This window comes from Anomaloglossus baeobatrachus, chromosome 6, assembly GCF_048569485.1.
Source record: "Anomaloglossus baeobatrachus isolate aAnoBae1 chromosome 6, aAnoBae1.hap1, whole genome shotgun sequence".
Classification (NCBI taxonomy): domain Eukaryota; kingdom Metazoa; phylum Chordata; class Amphibia; order Anura; family Aromobatidae; genus Anomaloglossus; species Anomaloglossus baeobatrachus.
Genome location: NC_134358.1, coordinates 547,451,894 through 547,468,458, shown reverse-complemented (window position 1 = coordinate 547,468,458; position 16,565 = coordinate 547,451,894). Strand labels below are relative to the sequence as shown.

The window sequence follows — 16,565 nt, the reverse complement described above, 5'->3', positions numbered from 1 at the left end:
TGAAAACTGGAGTGGTTAAAGAACACACTCTTTGCTCTCTTAGGCAAACTGGTGCTTTTCTGCCAGAGAGGGTTGCTCCTCTGATACTGGCGGATTGAGATCCAGTACAGAATTAATGGACGCAATCAAATCACTAACATCTGAGTCACTTTCGGACAGATCAATGAGGCACATGGAGTTAGCCTCCGAGCCCCCTGTAAAGGCATCCTCCTCGTCCTGCGATTCAGCTTCTGAAAAAGAGCCGCGGGACGAGGAAGGAGAGGGAGCCCTGCGTCTCCTCTTAGGAGGACGGGGTCTGGGACCAGATGATGAATCCTCTGAGCTCCGGTCCTGAGAGAGCCGTAGCAGCAGAGGCACCCTGTGAAGGGGGCTGATGCATGTTCAGCAAAGTCCTGGACAGCTATCCCATGGAGTCGGCAAAAGACTGGGAGATAGACCTAGATAAGGATTCTACCCAAGCCGGGGGTTCAGCCACAGGAGCCGGAGCAGCCGGAGAGACCACTGGGGGTGCGATTCCAGGCTGAGGCATAGTCAGGTTAGAGCAGGCATCACAATGTGGATAGGTGCTCGGTTCAGGCAGTAGGAGCTTACATGCAGCGCATACTGAATACAGCTTTGGAGCCTTGCTCCTCATGTGAGACATGCTGCTGGAGTGGGGGCTCTGCCAGAGAATGACCCCCAGAGAGTATATACAGAGGTCCACAACCAGAGGTTGTGGCTTACCAGACCGCTGGAGCGGTGTTGTGTGCCCTCCAGATCCTGAAGCTCGGACCACCAAGCACCTCAGCAGGGATGCTGCAGACCAGTGCTGATCGCAGGGAAAAACGCTGAGAAAATGGCTGCCGGAGCGAAGAGAGGGGGCGGGACTCACTCTGGGAGCGGGATCTGGAGGGCCAGAGAGACTTACAGGGGAGGAGACATGTACCCAGTGAGGAGTGTCCCTCCCCTGTGCAGAACGGCCGCTGGGCGAAGCCGCGCTGTCCCTCTGCATGAATGACATGCGAGGGCAGTGAAACCGAAAGTAGGCCTCCGGCGAAGCCGGGGCCTAAATTTGAGCTGTGCGGCTGGCACGCAGGCACCATCGGCGCGGTTCTCAGGCGACAGCCAGAGAACCCGCCGGAAATGTCATAAAACTCACTCAGCACACTCTCCCACAACAATAAAGTACAGGGACCCCCAATATATAAACGTCTCAGGTACTTAGCTTGCTGAGACGCAGGGTTCCAAGTCCCTGGGGATGAGTGCTCCGGTCCAGCAGGATCCTGAAGGGCTGCGGATGGAGACCGGTCTCCTGCCAAGCATGGAGACCGTGCTGGCTCCCACTTTAAGCCAGAGCCCAGGAGGGATGGTGAAGGAGCACGTCATGTAAGGTTCCAGCCCTGGAATCAACCTTAACAGCACCGCCGACACAGTGGGGTGAGAAGGGACATGCCGGGGGTCCAGGCTTGGACCCGCTTTTCTTCAAACTCTTTCCAAAAATCAAAAATCAGATGAGAATGCATGTGTGGATGTATGCCTCCTGAACACAAAGCGATAAAACTGGCTAGATCTGGTTCTCCAGGGGATGTATAAGCTCAGAGGGAGGAGCTACACTTTTGAGTGTAGTACTTTGTGTGTCCTCCGGAGGCAGAAGCTATACACCCAATGTCTGGGTCTCCCATAGGAACGATAAAGAAAAGCGTGGATAAGCTCCTGTGCGACTGGAGGGAGAGCGGAGGGGTGGGCCCAGAAAAACAGCATGCAATAAGCCCGCCCACAGAGGCCGAGGGAAGGTGCACTAAACTGCATGGCCCCACCCTGATGCACAGAGCGCCTGTACTTGGTTTGAGCAGTCGCTCTGTGCAGACACAGTCCCTTTAATAGCAGTCCAGCTTGTATATCACATCTTAGCACAGTATTCACATGTCTGGGGCTCAGACTGCAATCTGTGGCCCAACAATGGGGCTCCTGAACCAAACTAACAGCCTCACACAGGCATACATGAGGCTGTAGGAGATAAGAGACCAGTGGTCAGTTTGGGGATTGGGGTCCTTAAACAGATGTATGAATGTGTGAGCCTCTTCAACATGTCCTTGTCTGGGTGTGAATTACCAACTTATCTATGATCTTGAACGAATGGACTGTATCTGAAAATACAATTCAACCACCCAATGTTTTAAAACATTGTGCCCACCCACCGTTCCCTCTACAATGACGTTTTATCCGTTGGGAAAGCATCAGAGGAGTGGTAGGTGGAGCTGTCAATCAAGAAAAGAAAGATGGTGCTGGGCGAGAGCATTAAGGAACTCTGACGCACATGAGGTGTGAACATGGCCACAATGCATGCACTGCCTTAGCGTAAGGTTTTAGAGCAGCGTTTTGGGGACAAAAATGTACTTACAAAAGCCCCACACCCATGTGCATGCTACTCTGATAAATAGATGGAGAGTCTGTAGTTCGATAACCTCTTTTGGATTTGGAGAAAAATCCCTCCACTGATTTATTATCAGGCCCCCGGCCTCCTCCTGACAGGGTCTGATACCATTTCTGGCACATTAAATCATATGACATATTGTTAAACGTTCCCTACAGCCATATAGATGAACCATGGCTGAGCGCAGCAGTCCACGCTGGAGTTATGGTTTTCACACCCAAAGAACGAGACAAACATTTCCTTAAGGGCCTCATTCACGCATCAGTATTTTTGATCAGTATTTCCCAAAACCAGGAGTATCACCAAACACAGAACAGGGGTCAATCTTTCAATTATAGTTTTTCTCTCTACGTTCCACTTCTGGCTTTAGGCAAACAAACCGCGCAGCAAGCGGCTGCAGGGACGGTGTCCGAGGAGTGCGTTCAAGAGGCCGCGGGGACGGCGTCTGCGGAGCGCGCAGCGAGAGGCCAAGGAGCGCGCAGCGAGAGGAGCACGTAGCGAGAGGCCAAGGAGCGCGCAGCAAGAGGAGCACGCAGCGAGAGGCCAAGGAGCGCGCGAGAGGAGCGTGCAGCGAGAGGCCAAGGAGCGCACAGCGAGAGGAGCACGCAGCGAGAGGAGCACGCAGCGAGAGGCTGCAGCGTGCGCAGAGAGAGGCTATGGGGACGGCTGATATTAGATGTGTTATAGAGTAAAACACTGCAGCTGCTGAAGAACATCTTTCATAAAAAAGGAAATGCGCACTACCAGTCCGTTCTTTACACGGAACTTCTAAAGCAATCTGCATCATCCTGCTTGTGCAGAAACACGCGTCTCCCATCTAGATCCGCTCCTCAGGGTTCAGGGTAATAAGTTACTTAAATATTATTTACAGACTTTTCAGCTGAAAACTACCATTAATAAGTATTTAATAAGTGTCCATAAAAAACGCAGTGTAGCAGACAATTTGCCTCATGACCTGGCTGCAGCCCATATCCAGTGTCGGGGACATCAAAAATGACAAAAAAAAAAGCAACTCAACAAGGAGGATTTGTGTTTCCCATAGGGGCACAGGTACATTCTTCATATATTTAAGTGTCCCAATCCTTTGTTTCTTGTCACTAGAAGAGTTCATTCTAGGAATTTTGGCCATTTTGTACACCGCTGTCACTTTAGTGCCGAGCTGCAGCTGCCATGTCGCAGTACAGAGGGCACATACCGCTACTGGAATACCGGCTCCATTCCTGCAGTCGTATTTCGGATGGGTTATGGCCAGAGACTCCTCCAGAGCAGCCATCCTTCTGATTTATGTGACTGACCCCATACGTATCAGGATCACAGAGACGTCATCCCCTGCAATGTGCAGATAGAGCTATAAATGGTTGCCGACCGCATCCTTGATATTGATTGCTGGGGTTGGGCCGACGTGAGTCCAGATATATCCTCTCTCAGGCCGGGAGGGTAACGTGGGGAAAGGCGATGACCGGGGCTTGAAGTATTCAGACGGGGCATGACACACAAAGTCCAAACAGTCCATTTTCCGAGGAAGATCTTCATCTGGACCTTGAAGAAAAAAGTCGCAGATTAGTCCCCGACTATAGATTATCATCTGTATCCGGCCATTAGATATAAATATTATTAGGGTTGTAATATTTTATTGGAAATACACTGCTTTTACCTATGATGTAAGTTGCTGGATCGAAGCCATCTTTAGGGCTACAGCCGGTGGGGATCAGCCACGTCAGGGCCGCGCTCTTCTCACAATATTGATCCTGAACGAAGCCTCTGATCTGCGCATAATATAATCTACCATCATCATCATCCACGACCGCGACCACGTCACCGATCTGATAATACAGACCCTGCGAAAAGGAGCAAAGGGAAGGAGTGCAATACATGAAGCCTTAATGACGTCCCCACCACTGAGCGTATTAGTGCAATACACACAAACAAGCCTGTGTGACCATCCATGGCAATGCAGGTGGGAAATATACAGCTTTTTTTTGGGGGGGGGGGTTCTGTTTTTTAAAGGAAACCAACCAGCAGGATTTTCATATATAAAGTACAGCCAGTGCTATACTGGTGCTAGGATACTGAATGTAAGCATAGCTTTTGATCAGAGATTGGATGTTTTATTTGAGAAATATGTGCAAGTAAAGTTCCAGCAATGCACTGCTATGTGATTGACAGGTGCAACAGGAAGAGAATATGTGGGTCGAGTCTTGCTATCTATTCCAGCCTTTGTCTGCCTGCGCCGGAATTAACATCTACGACGGCAACATGGGAAGGAAGGCCAAGCAGGCAGAGGCGGGTATAGAGAGCAAGACCCGACCCACATATTACCTTCCTGTTGCACCTGTCAATCAAATAGCAGTGCATTGCTGGAATTTTACTTGCACATATTTATGAAATAAAACATCCAATCTCTGAACAAAACGTATGGTTATATTCAGCATCGTAGCACCAGTATAGCACTGGCTTTACATTGTATATGAAAGCCCTGCTGGTTGGTTCTCTTTAATTATTCACTTTGGAGCTCGTTAGAAGTAGATAACCCCTTCCATTGAGAACTTAGAGAAGTAATCAACCTTAAAGTCACATCATTTGGAGATTTTATTCTGTGATGTCCAGTGGGATGGGAGCTTGTGTAATAAACATAAAAAACAAAGATATCAGCACAAATATCAGAGTATTGTTTCATCTACAGATGACGAACCTTGTGGAAGATGGAGTCAGAAGTCATTATTGTGGAGACGGATTCTGGAGCCTTAATAGGCTACAAAATTAAAGAAAAAAAAAAGTACATTATAATTTTCTATAGTCGATATATACACAAATACACACATATATGCAAGAATACATATACAGTAAATAAATATATATATACACACACAAATACATATTATATACTGTGTATATACAGTATATATCTATCTAATACAGTGCCTACAAGTAGTATTCAACCCCCTGCGGATTTAGCAGGTTTACACATTCAGAATTAACTTGGCATTGTGACATTTGGACTGTAGATCAGCCTGGAAGTGTGAAATGCACTGCAGCAAAAAAGAATGTTATTTCTTTTTATTTTTTTATTTTTTAAATTGTGAAAAGTTTATTCAGAGGGTCATTTATTATTCAACCCCTCAATCCACAAGAATTCTGTTTGGTTCCCCTAAAGTATTAAGAAATATTTCAGGCACAAAGAACAATGAGCCTCACATGTTTGGATTAATTATCTCTTTTTCCAGCCTTTTCTGACTAATTAAGACCCTCCCCAAACTTGTGAACAGCACTCATACTTGGTCAACATGGGAAAGACAAAGGAGCATTCCAAGACCATCAGAGACAAGATCGTGGAGGGTCACAAGGCTGGCAAGGGGTACAAAACCCTTTCCAAGGAGTTGGGCCTACCTGTCTCCACTGTTGGGAGCATCATCCGGAAGTTGAAGGCTTATGGAACTACTGTTAGCCTTCCACGGCCTGGACAGCCTTTGAAAGTTTCCACCCGTGCCGAGGCCAGGCTTGTCCGAAGAGTCAAGGCTAACCCAAGGACAACAAGGAAGGAGCTCCGGGAAGATCTCATGGCAGTGGGGACATTGGTTTCAGTCAATACCATAAGTAACGTACTCCACCGCAATGGTCTCCGTTCCAGACGAGCCCGTAAGGTACCTTTACTTTCAAAGCGTCATGTCAAGGCTCGTCTACAGTTTGCTCATGATCACTTGGAGGACTCTGAGACAGACTGGTTCAAGGTTCTCTGGTCTGATGAGACCAAGATCGAGATCTTTGGTGCCAACCACACACGTGACGTTTGGAGACTGGATGGCACTGCATACGACCCCAAGAATACCATCCCTACAGTCAAGCATTGTGGTGGCAGCATCATGCTGTGGGGCTGTTTCTCAGCCAAGGGGCCTGGCCATCTGGTCCGCATCCATGGGAAGATGGATAGCACGGCCTACCTGGAGATTTTGGCCAAGAACCTCCGCTCCTCCATCAAGGATCTTAAGATGGGTCGTCATTTCATCTTCCAACAACACAACGACCCAAAGCACACAGCCAAGAAAACCAAGGCCTGGTTCAAGAGGGAAAAAATCAAGGTGTTGCAGTGGCCTAGTCAGTCTCCTGACCTTAACCCAATTGAAAACTTGTGGAAGGAGCTCAAGATTAAAGTCCACATGAGACACACAAAGAACCTAGATAACTTGGAGAAGATCTGCATGGAGGAGTGGGCCAAGATAACTCCAGAGACCTGTGCCGGCCTGATCAGGTCTTATAAAAGACGATTATTAGCTGCCTGTAATTGCAAACAAGGGTTATTCCACAAAATATTAAACCTAGGGGTTGAATAATAATTGACCCACACTTTTATGTTGAAAATTTATTAAAATTTAACTGAGCAACATAACTTGTTGGTTTGTAAGATTTATGCATCTGTTAATAAATCCTGCTCTTGTTTGAAGTTTGCAGGCTCTAACTTATTTGCATCTTATCAAACCTGCTAAATCTGCAGGGGGTTGAATACTACTTGCAGGCACTGTATATGTATAATATATATATATATATATATATATATATATATATATATATATATATATATATATATATATATATATTATATATATACACACACACATACATATACACACATACATACACACAGATTATATATTATACAGAAATACATACACATGTATAGACAAACACACATACAAAAATACACACATATTAGACAAATACACACACATACACAAATATATACAAAAATACATACACACAAACGCACACATACACACAAATACATACACATGTATACAAATACATACACATGTATACAAATACATACACATGTATATACACACAAACATACATATATATATATATTATACACTCACACACACACACATGCACAGTATATATATATATATATATATATATATATATATATATATATATATATATATATATATATATATATATACATACATACATACATACATATACATACACACACACACATACACACGTAACATTTTTAACCTGCTCCATGACAATTGAGAAAATGGAGACAGACTTAAGACTCAAGCTTATTGGCAATGATTTATAAAGTCTTTCTAAAGTTTATTATTTATCTAAGTATTTCTAAAATGTTGCCCTAATTAATGGTTAATATATATGGCTTCGGCTGCAGCTCTGCTACGATCGCTGCAAATATTCTTCACAGACAGAAATGACAGAATTATCATACAGCTAAATCCTTTTCCAATGGGGCTGAGTCCCATCTCCAGCAATAAGCCGAACTGTACTGGGGAAACTTCAACAGAAATGCAGGACTATATAGAGGGCAATTAAATAAATGGCCGCCCGTATAATGCAGAACATGGATCAGGTCCACGCTCTTCGTTCTGACTTGCAAGAGGTGACCCCTGAGCGGAGGACGCCCCCTTTATAATGTCCATCGTCCATAGGCCTTAAAGTGACTAGCGGCATGTGCTGCCATGTAGAATACCAGCATGGTACTTTCTTTTGGATTCAGCATGACCATCAAATAGGCTGCTGGATTCCAAGACCTCTGCTTGCTGTCATTTAACAGGAGCCTTCATTTCCAGGGGATGTAACATGTGCTGGTTGTATGTTGTACGCACAGGGGCAGATATCGGAGCCGCTTCTGCTGCAGACTACAGGACTGGAGGGGTACGGGCGGCCCCGATATAGGAGCTAAACCACCTTCACATACTGGGCAGGTCCTATATAACACGTACTTACGTTTTTCAGCTTAAATATATGTCGCCTCCCTTTCCCCTTGGTGGAGACCTTCTTTTCCACGGCAGGAGCAGACTTGTATTTCGTGTTCCTCAGTCTGGCCGATCTTCTGTGGATCTCCTGTTTGGACTAAGGGTGAATACAGGACGGACATAAGAGAAACCGGTCACAGATCATTCACATTTTGATTTGATGGGGACAAACATGGGCACCCAAAACAGCACGCCTCATATGTCATTGTCAAATTAACAGTGGTATTAAAAAAAAAAAAAAAAAAAAAAAAAATCTGTGCTAGCTTTCATTGCTGCTGTTACATGCAGATGCCAGCTGTGTAATGTACAGCCGACATCTGCCAGGTATGGTGCAGTCTCTGCTCCTCCGCATCATGTAAAGCAGCTTTAATCAGTAAGGTGTCAAAATTAAGAGTACCCATTAATCATAGATTGTTGGCCTAGTCTAAAGATTAGCTACGGATACTGTACTACAATTAATCGCCTCCTATACCCGTCCACAAGCTTCTTCCTCCTCTCACCTGGAATCTCGGACTCTTCTCTATAAACTGCTCCAGGTCTCTCATATTTGAAGGCGTCTTCTCTTCTTCGAACAGGAATTTAAGATCTCTCCAGAGGTGTCAATGGGATTTAGATCCGGACTCATTGCTGCCCCTTCAGAACTCTCCAGCGCTTTGTTTCATCCATTTCTGGGGGCTTCTTGAAGTATGTTTGGGGCCATTGTCCTGCTGGAAAACCCATGACCTAGGACGCAAACCTAGCTTTCTGACACTGGACCCTACATTGCCAACCCGAAATCCAGATTTCATGATGTCTTGCACACAGTCAGGGTGCCAGAGGCAGCAATAAAAACACCAAAACATCTCTGGCCTCCACCATATGTGACTGTAGGTACTGTGTTCTTTTCTTTGTAGGCCTCATTCCATTTTTGGTAAACAGCAGAATGATGCGCTTTACCAAAAAAAAAAGCTTTATCTTGGTCTCAGCTGTCCACAAGACGCTTTCCCAGAAGGATTTTGGTTACTTACATACATTTTGACAAACTGCAGTCTAGTGGGGTTTTTTTGAGAAACATTACATTACATTTTCATTGAAGTATAAAGTGATATATTCCATCATTGTATGTCCCTGTGTCAGCAGTGGGGTCCTCCTGGGTCTCCTCCATAGCGTTTCATTGCTTTCAAATGTGGACGAATAGTTTGCGCTGACACTGACGCCCCCTGAGCTTGTAGGACAGCTAGAATTTCTTTGAAACTTGATTGGGGCTTATCCACCATCCGAACTATCCTGCGTTACAACCTTTCATCAATTTTTCTCTGCTGTCCAGGGGGAGATTAGCTACAGTGCCATGGGTTGTAAACATCTTGAATATGTTGCACACCATGGTCAAAGGAACATCAAGATCTCTGGAGATGGATTTGTAACCTTGAGATTGATATTTTTCAACAGTTTTGGTTTTCAAGTCCTCAGACAGGTCTTTCCTCCTCTTTCTGTTCTCCATGCTTAGTGTAGCACACATGGACACACAATGCAAAGACTGAGTCAACTTCTCCCCTTTTCATCTGGTTTCAGGTGTGATTTTCATATTGCCCACATCTTTTACTTGCCACAGACGAGTTTGAATGAGCATCACATGCTTGAAACAAAATTGTTTACCCACAATTTTGGAGAGGTGCCAACATCTCTTACCTGTTTGTTGCTGCCTCCATTGCTTTGCTGAGCAGTCGAAGTACTAGCAAAACTTGTCCCGGTGGTGCTGGTCGCGGTGCTGCCGGTATGATTCCCGCCCCCGGTGCCGCCTTTCCCGGTGCAGCTGTTGCACAGAATCTCTCCCTGACTTCCTTTCTTCCACATGGAGGACGAGGTGGTCTTGCACATGCTGCATGTCGGCTTCACTCCAAGAGGCATCTGCAATAAAAGGACAAAATACCAACAGTAACTACATATAGTATACAGTATATACCGCTGCAGAAGCTGTGCTGAGCGCTTAAATTATCGCACCCACGTGTTCCACCACAACATATTGTGCTGCCAATGATACCGCAGGTTATTGAGGTATTCCCATCGACAAGATCCTATCCCAATACGTACTAGGTATAATAATAATAGCAAATACTTCCAATTAGAAATGAATAGTTCTCCTGATACAGCCATGTCTCTTACCTCATGTGCAGGGCATTGCACCTTAAATATACATGGCTATGACAACGAGCAACTGTCAGTATGAGTGCTCATAACCATGGATAAATAAGCTGCAATGCCCTGCACATGAGGTAAGAGACATGTCTATATCAGGAGAACTATGCTACATTTCTAATTGCAGATATTTGCTAATATTTTTTATTATACCTATTACATATTGGGACAGAATCTTGGAGATGAGAATAACCCTTTAAAGTATAAGCAGTGATACAGATACGAAAGCTCCCACTACAGTCATGGCAAAAGTGTTGGCACCCTTGAAATTGTTCCAGAAAATGAAATATTTCTCGCAGATAATGATTGCAATTACACATTTTGTTATACACGTTTATTTCCTTTGTGTGTATTGGAACACAAAAAAGAAAAAAAAAAATTAGAGTTTCACAAACAACTAAAAATTGTCCAGACAAAATCCTTGTCCCCCTTAACTTAATATTTGGTTGCACGTCCTTTATCCTTTGGAATAAATATCTGCAATCGCTTCCTATAACCGTCCACAGGCTTCTTCCTCCTCTCTCCTGGAATCTCGGACTCTTCTTTATAAACTTCTCCAGGTCTCTCATATCTGAAGGCGTCTTCTCTTCTCCCAACAGCAATTTTCAGATCTCTCCACAGGGGTCAATGGGATTTAGATCAAGACTCATTGCTGCCACTTCAGAACTCTCCAGCACTTTGTTTCCATCCATTTCTGGGGCTTCTTGAAGTGTTTGGGGGGTCAATGTCCTGCTGGAAGAACCATGACCTAGGATGCACTCCCAGCTTTCTAACACAGGGCAATAAATTGCCACCCAAAATCCTTTGGTAATCTTTAGATTTCATGATGTCTTCCATACAGTCAATGCGCCCAGTGCTAGAGGCAGTAAAACATCTGTGACCTCCACCATATTTGACTGTAGGTACTGTGTTCTTTTCTTTGTAGGCCTCATTCCATTTTTGGTAAACAGTAGAATGATGTGCTTTACCAAAAAGCCTCATCTTGGTCCCATCTGTCCACAAAAAGGTTTCTCAGAAGGATTTTGGTTACTCGCGTACATATTGGCAAACTGTAGTCTAGCTTTTTTGTGTCTCTATCAGCAGTGGGGTCCTCCTGGGTCTCCTCCATAGCATTTCATGTCATTCAAATGTGGATGGATAGTTTGTGCTGACACTGCTGCCCCCTTAGCTGCAGGACAGCTTGAAGTTCTTTGAAACTGCTTATCCACCATCTGGACTATCCTTTGTTACAACCTTCCATCAAATCTTTTTCTGCTGTCTACGTCCAGGGAGATTAGTTACTGCGTCATGGATTGTAAACTTTATGTTGCACACCATGGACAAAGGAACAGCAAGATCTCCGGAGATGGACTTGTAACCTTGAAATGTTTGATATTTTTCAACTATTTTGGTTCTCAAGTCCTCAGACGGTTCTCTTCTCCTCTTTCTGTTCTCCATGCTTAGTGTGGCACACACAGACACACAATGCAAAGATTGAGCCAACTTCTCCCCTTCTTACCTGGTTTCAGGTGTGATTTTCATATTGCCCACACCTGTTACTTGCCACAGGTGAGTTTGAACGAGCAGCACATGCTTGAAACAAAGTTGTTTACCCACAATTTTGGAAAAGTGCCAACAAGTTTGCTCCGCTCATTTATACAATACACTGCCCCACACTGTTAGGCCATGATCACATATTCAGTATTTGTAAGCCAAAATCGAGAGTGGGTGAAAAAAATTGGGGAACGTGTTTCTATTATACTTTTCCTCTGATTGTTCCACTCCTGGTTTTGGCTACAAATACAGAGGTAAAAAACTCACCAAATACTTAACGTGTGCACATGGCCTTGCACAGACTTGTTTTAGGTGGGGGGGGGGGGGGGGGGGTAAGTGCAAGAAACTTGGAGCGGACACTGTGCACACAGCAACCATACGATGTACTGACAGACCAGCCAGCGGTGATCAGCACTACAGCCTGTATAGGGTTATGGGGCACATATAGACCAATACATAGGCCTAGTGTTCTGGTACTAGTGCTGATGTGTGTAATATACCAAACCATGGAGGGTCCCGAATTATATAATTATACTGAATATCTCACAACTAAAAATTATCAGAATGATGTGCTTTACCTTCAGCAAAATGTAAACGTCCCTTCATCTACAAATCACCTGGAAGATAAAACAAGCAAATATTAAAGGGTTGATCTTACATCAAAACCACTGCATCGTGCCCCAATATTGTACAGGAATATCATATCTGCAGAAAGAATAGCAATCCCTGGTTACCTCCTGTATTATACTCCAGAGCTGCACTCACTATTCTGCTGGTGCAGTCACTGTGTATATGCATTACATTACTGATGCTGTATTATACTCCAGAGCTGCACTCACTATTCTGCTGGTGCAGTCACTGTGTACATTACATTACTGATCCTGAGTTACCTCCTGTATTATACTCCAGAGCTGCACTCACTATTCTGCTGGTGCAGTCACTGTGTACATACATTACTGATCCTGTACTGATCCTGAGTTACCTCCTGTATTATACTCCAGAGCTGTACTCACTATTCTGCTGGTGCAGTCACTGTGTACATTACATTACTGATCCTGAGTTACCTCCTGTATTATACTCCAGAGCTGCACTCACTATTCTGCTGGTGCAGTCAGTGTACATACATTACTGATCCTGTACTGATCCTGAGTTACCTCCTGTATTATACTCCAGAGCTGCACTCACTATTCTGCTGGTGCAGTCACTGTGTACATACATTACTGATCCTGTACTGATCATGAGTTACATCCTGTGTTATACTCCAGAGCTACACTCACTATTATGCTTGTGCAGTCACTGCGTACATACATTACTGATCCTGTACTCATCCTCAGTATTATTTGTTTTATCACATTTCCTGCTATGATTCTTCCCTTTGTTTTCACCCTCCCTCCATGTACATCACAGGTCGGGTGCAGGGGATGAGCTCAGGAGTTGTGATGGGCGAACCCGAACTGTTAGGTGGGGTCCGTACCGAACACATAGTGTTTGTGCACACGATCCCGAACTCGAGCTTTCCTGGTAAGCTCATGTTACAGTTCGGGTCCAGGGGCTGTATTTAAAAAAAAAAAGCACATTATTAAAAAACATTATGATTATACTTACAGGTCCTGCAACGCGTCCTGCAGACTCTGTCTACCGGCCGCTTCTGCTTCCACGTCCGATCATTGCTGTGCCCTGCTGTGTCAGGAGAGTGTCAGGCCATGCGGGGTGATGCAATGCGAAACTCGCAGGAGTCATACGCAAGTGGAATCTTACCCTCACTGACAGCCTGCTTCTCTTTCTGTAGACACTTCTCTTTACAGAGCGATGACGCAGAGCTGACAATGCTCTCCCTGCTTCTTGCTCTGTAGCGTCACTTGTCTGTACAGAGTGATGAAGCAGAGCTGACATTGCTCTACCTGTGGACTAAGTCAGACTAAGGATATTTTTATTTGTTTTTTTCTAATAAGAATTGTTTTTCTATGTGTTGTGTTTTGTTTTTTATTGTGTACTAGAAACACATAGTGGCCCTGCCTAATTTGGTGTGACACCATGAATTTCGGGCTTAGTACCAGCTGAGAATACAAAGCTGGTATTAACCCCTTTATTACCCAGAGTGCCATCAGCATCAGGGCTGCTGGACGAGCCGGGTAAAGCGCCTAAAAACGGTACTAAGAAACAATGTGCCATTTCCAGGGGCGGCTGCGTTTTTTAGCGTGGGGGGCCCAGAACGCTTGGGCCATACCACGCTGAGAATCCCAGCCTCCAGCTGCCTGGCGAACAATACGGTGGGAGCTCATTTTTTTTTTTTTTAAATAATTTAAAAAAAAAAATTAATGGGCTTCCTGTACTTTGCCAGTCAAGGTAAAGCCAGGCAGATGGGGGTAGCAGCCCGTAGCCGTCCACTTTATCTGCACTGAGAATCAAAAATACTGCTTAGCGCTGTCATTTTTTTTCAATTATTTATTTATTTTTACACTACTATATGTGTGAGGGACCCAACAGTCAATCACAGACGTTGTCACGCAGAATGGGCGTCTGTGATTGGCTGTTGGAGTAATCTGGAATCTACCCATACATTCTAGATGCTAGAATGTATGGGCTGGTTTCAGGTTACTGCAGCATCCAATCCCAGACGCCCATTCTGTGACAGCGTCTGTGATTGTCTGTTATTTTCAAAGTAAAATAAAACAACACAGAGGAAAAAATATTTTATTACAAATAAAACAGAAGACATTTAGGACGCCATCTTTATTACTCAAGAAAAAACTACGTCCAAAGGCGGGCGAGCATCTTCAGCTCTGCTACATCTGACTTACAGGACCTTCCATGACGTCATAGCCATGTGATCAGTCTGTTGTGAATGTTGTTACCTCGTGGGTTACAGGACCCTCCGTGGCGTCATAGCCATGTAACCAGTCTATAAGAAAATGTCTGTACAACATTCACACCAGACTGGTCACATGGCTATGACGTCATGGAAGGCCCTGTAGTCAGTGGTGGTTACCCAGGGGCACAGCAATGATCGGACCCGGAAGCAGAAGCTGAGGGAGACAGTCTGCAGGATGCGTCGCGGGACCTATAAGTATAATGACAATGTTTATTATTAGCTATATTCTTTCTTTTACAGCCCCCCCCCCGCCCCGCCCCATAATCGTGAAGTCCAAGCTCAGGGTTCAGATGCAAGTTATCGGGGGGTCAGGGAATCACCCATCCCTACTCCTCCCCTTCTTTGGGGAGTTTTTCAGTGGTTCTTTTTTGCAGCTTTCTGATTGGACAGTGACTGGCTCGGAGCAGATTCCATCAAGAAATAATGAGAAAAAAAAAAAAAAAAAAAAGAGAAAAACCCCACAAGGTATGAAGAAGTGATGCAGAACCTTTAAAAAAAACCAAATCTTCCCTGCCGCTCCGCCTGCGGTGCCCGGACCAAAACATCATATTAAGGCTATGTGCGCACAGTGCGTTTTTCGCGGCGTTTTTCGGGTGCGTTTTTGGCCTCAAAAATGCAGGACTTTGCTTCCCCAGCAAAGTCTATGAGTTTTCATTTTTGCTGTCCGCACACATCTGTTTTTTTTACCTGCGTTTTTGAGTTAAAAAAAAAAAAAATGGACATGTCAATTCTTTCCTGCGTTTTTCCCCCATGCAATGCATTGGAAAAACGCAGCAAAATGCAGAGATCAAAAACGCAGCCAAAACCGCACCAAATCGCGTTTTTTCGACGCAGGTGCGTTTTTAGCGGCCAAAAACGCAGCGTCAAAAAGACGCAGTGTGCGAACCTAGCCTAAAGCGTTACAGGTCTCAGCGACACAAACAAAAACTTTTCCCAAAAAAATATATAAAAAACCATAAAACACATCTGTCCGTCCTCATCCTGCTCTGCAGACGACGCGTTTCCGGATCAGTTTTTCCGCACGGAGGAAATAATGAAAACAAACCCCACACACCAACAGCGGCCTCCGCTTCTTCACTATTTTGTCGCTTTTGGAGTTTATTTTCCCTCTTTTCAGGACTTTTTGTGGTAAAATGAACTCGTGCAGCAATAAACAAGCGCAAACCAGCGAGAGAGCCCAGAGCAGGGAGGACACAGCCGCCAGCTCCCGCCGCCCCGCATTACCGGATGTCACTGGCATGCTGTAAGGCAAAGAACTGTATGTCCCAGCATGCCACAGGGTGCACATACCTAGGGGGTCCCAGGGGAGTCAGCTCAGACCACGACGGCGAGAAGCGGAGAAGGACGGACGGAGGAACCGGTGCAAGGAACGCGGCCGGGGCGGAGCCGGAGCAGCTACTGTCAGGGTGACGTCACCGGAAAGGGCGGAGCCTCAAAACAGGGCACTGAGGGCAGTGATCGTACCAGGAAGCAACAGTGCGCAGTTGCACAGGTGCAGGGAGCAGAGGAGCTGCGGGATGGGGCTGTGTACAGAGGAGAGGAGCTGCGGGATGGGGGCTGTATACAGAGGACAGGAGCTGCGGGATGGGGGCTGTATACAGAGGACAGGAGCTGCGGGATGGGGCTGTGTACAGAGGAGAGCAGCTGCGGGATGGGGGCTGTATACAGAGGACAGGAGCTGCGGGATGGGGGCTGTATACAGAGGACAGGAGCTGCGGGATGGGGCTGTGTACAGAGGAGAGGAGCTGCGGGATGGGGCTGTGTACAGAGGAGAGGAGCTGCGGGATGGGGGCTGTATACA

At 45.4% G+C, this 16,565-nt stretch overlaps 1 protein-coding gene across 1 annotated transcript; it reads right to left on the bottom strand.

Moving 5' to 3' along the window:
- Positions 1–3,301: 3,301 nt before the first annotated feature.
- GATAD1 (GATA zinc finger domain containing 1) lies at positions 3,302–16,171 on the bottom strand. Its single transcript, XM_075315639.1, has 7 exons — positions 16,055–16,171; positions 12,471–12,509; positions 9,853–10,071; positions 8,156–8,281; positions 5,106–5,165; positions 4,068–4,251; positions 3,302–3,952 (listed from the first exon to the last, which is right to left on the bottom strand). Exons 3-7 carry the CDS (start codon positions 10,069–10,071, stop codon positions 3,762–3,764), a joined length of 780 nt encoding a protein of 259 aa, XP_075171754.1. The 5' UTR covers positions 12,471–12,509; positions 16,055–16,171; the 3' UTR covers positions 3,302–3,761.
- Between the last annotated feature and the right edge of the window lie 394 nt (positions 16,172–16,565).